The 4,085-nt window shown below is 34.9% G+C and overlaps 1 protein-coding gene across 1 annotated transcript; it reads left to right on the forward strand.

Moving 5' to 3' along the window:
• Positions 1 to 697: 697 nt before the first annotated feature.
• On the forward strand, positions 698 to 1,938 carry LOC108915620 (zinc finger Y-chromosomal protein-like). The gene has a single exon (XM_018721690.2). It carries the CDS (start codon positions 814 to 816, stop codon positions 1,750 to 1,752), a length of 939 nt encoding a protein of 312 aa, XP_018577206.1. The 5' UTR covers positions 698 to 813; the 3' UTR covers positions 1,753 to 1,938.
• The last annotated feature ends 2,147 nt before the right edge of the window (positions 1,939 to 4,085 follow it).

Here is a 4,085-nt window from a genome sequence, read left to right on the forward strand (position 1 = left end):
TTAATAACACATAATTCAATCAGGTCTAAGAGTGACGACGATAGAAATGACAGCAAGCACTAAATTGTTCCGATATGGTGGTACAAATGTACAATTAATAATCACATATTAATTTCAAATGTAAAGGTGCCCGTTTATTGGAGTATTCTTTTGCTAAATGACATCAAATGTAAATTTTCCCATTTATTAGAACCATTTTTTGTTAAAAACAACATTTTGGCATGTGTCACCTATAACCCCTAAAATTTAAAACTTTATTTTAAAAATATACCCTGTATGTGCAATTTTTTCAGCAACACGCCTCTGCAGAGCTCCGATATCGTACCATTGGAGGAGAATGCCTGTAAAGATGAAGAAGGGGATGGATGTAAACATGAGAATGGATCAGAAATGAAAACCAAGCAGGAGCCCAAAGTATTGTACAAATGTGAGAAATGCATTTACGAAACTGGAAGTAAGATCCGTTTTACGGCACACTGTGCGAGACACGAGAACGATTCGGAATTGTATAAATGTGAATCGCGTAAGTATAAAACTGAAAATGAGAAATTACTTCACGAAGATCCATCTCAGGTTCAAATATACATGTGTAAAAACTGCAATTACGAAACTAAATACAAGAGTGATATCAAACGTCACCAACTGAAGCATAAAGACCCTTCGCAGGTTCAAATGTACAGGTGTAATAACTGCGATTACAAAACTAAATACAAGAATGATATCAAACAGCACCAATTGAAGCATAAAGATCTTTCACAGGTTCAAACGTACAAGTGTAGTGACTGCAATTACGAAAGTAGATACAGCGGGAATATGAAAGAACACCAACTGAAGCATAAAGATTCTTCTCAGGTGCAAATGTACAGGTGTAACGACTGCGATTATGAAACTAAATACAAGTATGCTGCCAAAAGGCACCAAATAACACATAAAGATGCTTCACAGGTTCAAATGTACAAGTGTAACGACTGCGATTATGAGAGTAAAGACAAGTATGCTGTCAAAAAACATCAACTGAAACATAAAGATCCTTCACTGGTTCAAATGTACAGGTGTAGCGACTGTGATTTTGAAACTAAATACAAAGAATATATCAAAAAGCATCAACTGATACATAAAGATCCTTCACAGGTGAAAATGTACAGGTGTAACGAGTGCGCATACGAAAGTAAAGACAAGTATGCTGTCAAAAATCACCAACTGAAACATAAAGATCCTTCTCAGGTGGAAATGCACAGGTGTAACGACTGTGATTACGAAACTAAATGGAAGGGTGTTATCAAACAGCATCAACTGAAACATAAAGATCCTTCGCAGGTTCAAAGGTACAAGTGTGACCACTGCGGTCTCGAAACTAAATACAAGTTTCATATGAAACGGCACCAACTGAAACATAAAGATCCTTCACAAGTTCAAACGTACAAGTGTAAGGAGTGCGATTACGAAAGTAAATACAAGAATCATTTCGAACGCCACCAACTGAAACATAAAGATCCTTCTCAAGTTCCAATGTACAAGTGTAACGTTTGCGATTACGAAACTAAATACAAGAGTTATATCAAACGGCATCAACTGAAGCATAAAGATTCGTCACAGGTTCAAATGTACAGGTGTAACGACTGCGATTACAAAACTGTATACAATAATGTTATCAAACTGCACCAACTGAAACATAAACTGGTAAAATGTTCAGCTGTAACGACTGCGATTTTGGAACTAAATACAGGAGCGATATCGGACGTCACACGTTGAAGCATAAAGAGTTTTCATAAATGCAAATGTACCCAGCAAAAGAAGTCTTTGAGGAGACCTCAAGTGATGCACAACTAAAAGTTTGCAGGTGCGAATTATTACCTTTCGATCGTTGGGCATGTGCGCCTAAGTTTTGAATTGTAAAGGAGTTTCACTCAAATATGCAAGCGAGTGCACTTGTAAAAATAGTCCTTCGAATTAAAGTTATTTAAACTAATCAAGTTGTTTAATTACGCGGGCACAAATCCCGACACTTACCATTTATAATATTATTTTTGTACCTCCGTTTTTCGGATAGAACCAAGAATGATGGTCTTCGTCACACATTTACTTCGAAATCTCAACCATTTTCAAAATAGTAGAGATATTTGAATTAAATTCGGTGTATGTTACATTGGGTCAAGTAGAAACTTGACAACTAATCTAACTAATATCTGTATCTATCTACTAATCTAACTAATATCACAACTGTTACGAAATCAGTGGCGGAGATAGTGGGGACACCGTCATTAAGGTGAAAATTTTGCGAATTCGATAAGTTCACTTAATTCCCAATCGAAGTTCAATGCAGAGGTATCCGTTTGATATTAGTTGAAAAAACGAATAATTCCCGGATTCTTGTTTTTTATTCTAAAATGGGTTTATTACGCTGTCGGCATAAATCAGAAATGATTCTAAAACTACATACCTATTCGCATACTAAATTTACTTGGTATCGAAGAGAAACGTCTATACTGGTTTCGCATCAGTTGTATCAGAACATTCCCAACTACCGATGAATAATCCGGCTTATTTTGCTGACCGGGTTCACCGGTTCCGGATCCTTATAGGGTGCCCCTTTGATTGAGCCGAATTTATCATAATTATTTCTTCTCAGTACACTGCGACCCGTATATCAGTCGAGTGAACGCACTGTACAGTTCACTTAATAATATTTATTTAGCAGACACATGAAATAGATTGTTTAACATTATTTTTTATACAATTATATCATGTTTTTTGTTGATTATTTATTAGCGATTAAAAAAGAATTGTGTATTAGGTATCGATTTAGAAAATGAAGTGTTACTTTTATCTTCCATTACAGCAAATCTAATATCTAGGTACAATACAAGACTTTTTGTAATTGGGTAAAAAAGTGTCTGAAACTTACACACCTTACACACTATACACCGTCTCCACCTAGTGTGCGTAAGTCCAATATCTAGGTTAATAAAAGATATAAATAATTTTTTTTTCTGCAGAGTTGCCTACTTTCCCGAGCTGCACAAAATGAAAATATATTTGCATATACAGGTTGTTCAGTTTTTCCTGGGCAGGTACCAACTTAATTGTTTTAAATGGAAGCCTATATTTTTTATGGCATCAAATTCTACGTGAAAAATTAACGGGACTTTGTGTTATGATCCCTATTAAAATATTGATAGTTTTCGAGATAATCCACTTTTCATTTTGTTTCTTATGTTTCGTCACTTCTAGTTGTTGACATAATTATGATTGTATGACAGCTAGAAATTATTTTTTTTCAGGAACTGTAGAGTGAAGATGGCTCTTTCAAAAAATGTATCAAAAGTTGTCCTGCGAAATACAGGGGGCAAAAGAAATCGTGCCGAACATGATAATTTAAAATTTGAAAAATCTGGACTTTTTCACTTTAAATTTAGCTAAACTTTGGTCTGCGCAATACGGCGCGGATACTTCTGCTCATTAATAGATGGCGCAAAAAATATGTTGGTTCCTACGTTTTTATTCTAATTATCTATTTTTACTTTATAACCGTTAATTGAAATATTAATTGATGTGCAATTAACATATACTGTCCTTATCTATGGATTTTACTAGTCACGATAATCAAATAACAGTGAAGTAGATTTTTAGTAATTTCTTATTACTATGTTGGTAGATTTTAGTAGATTTTCCGCAATTTTGAAGTAGATTCGCTAAAAAAAATATGGTCATGCACACTGTCGACATATTTTCGGTTCCTAGCACAGACATACTAGACTGGCTTATAGAGCGACTTTGGTGAAAACACTTTGGAGCCCAGCGCTCAGTCGTGTCCTAGCATTTGACGTGTACGCATCGCTGTGATTTCGATAATTGGACGTTTTATCATGGGCAAGTGTATTGTAAAACATTGTATAAATAGAAGTGATCGAGTTGGTGAAGAGAGGCGAAAAGTATCCTTCTTTAGGTAAGTAAAAAAAGGAATATATAAAAGGTAAATATGTACGCCATTTTTCGGTTAACGTCACAAGTTTCCAGGGTTAGCTTTATAATTTTGTTCGCCCACATAGTGTTGTGATTAACGTTATATTCTTATTATAAAATAA

This window comes from Anoplophora glabripennis, unplaced genomic scaffold (genome assembly GCF_000390285.2).
Source record: "Anoplophora glabripennis isolate ALB-LARVAE unplaced genomic scaffold, Agla_2.0 scaffold1470, whole genome shotgun sequence".
In the NCBI taxonomy this organism is placed as follows: Eukaryota; Metazoa; Arthropoda; class Insecta; order Coleoptera; family Cerambycidae; genus Anoplophora; species Anoplophora glabripennis.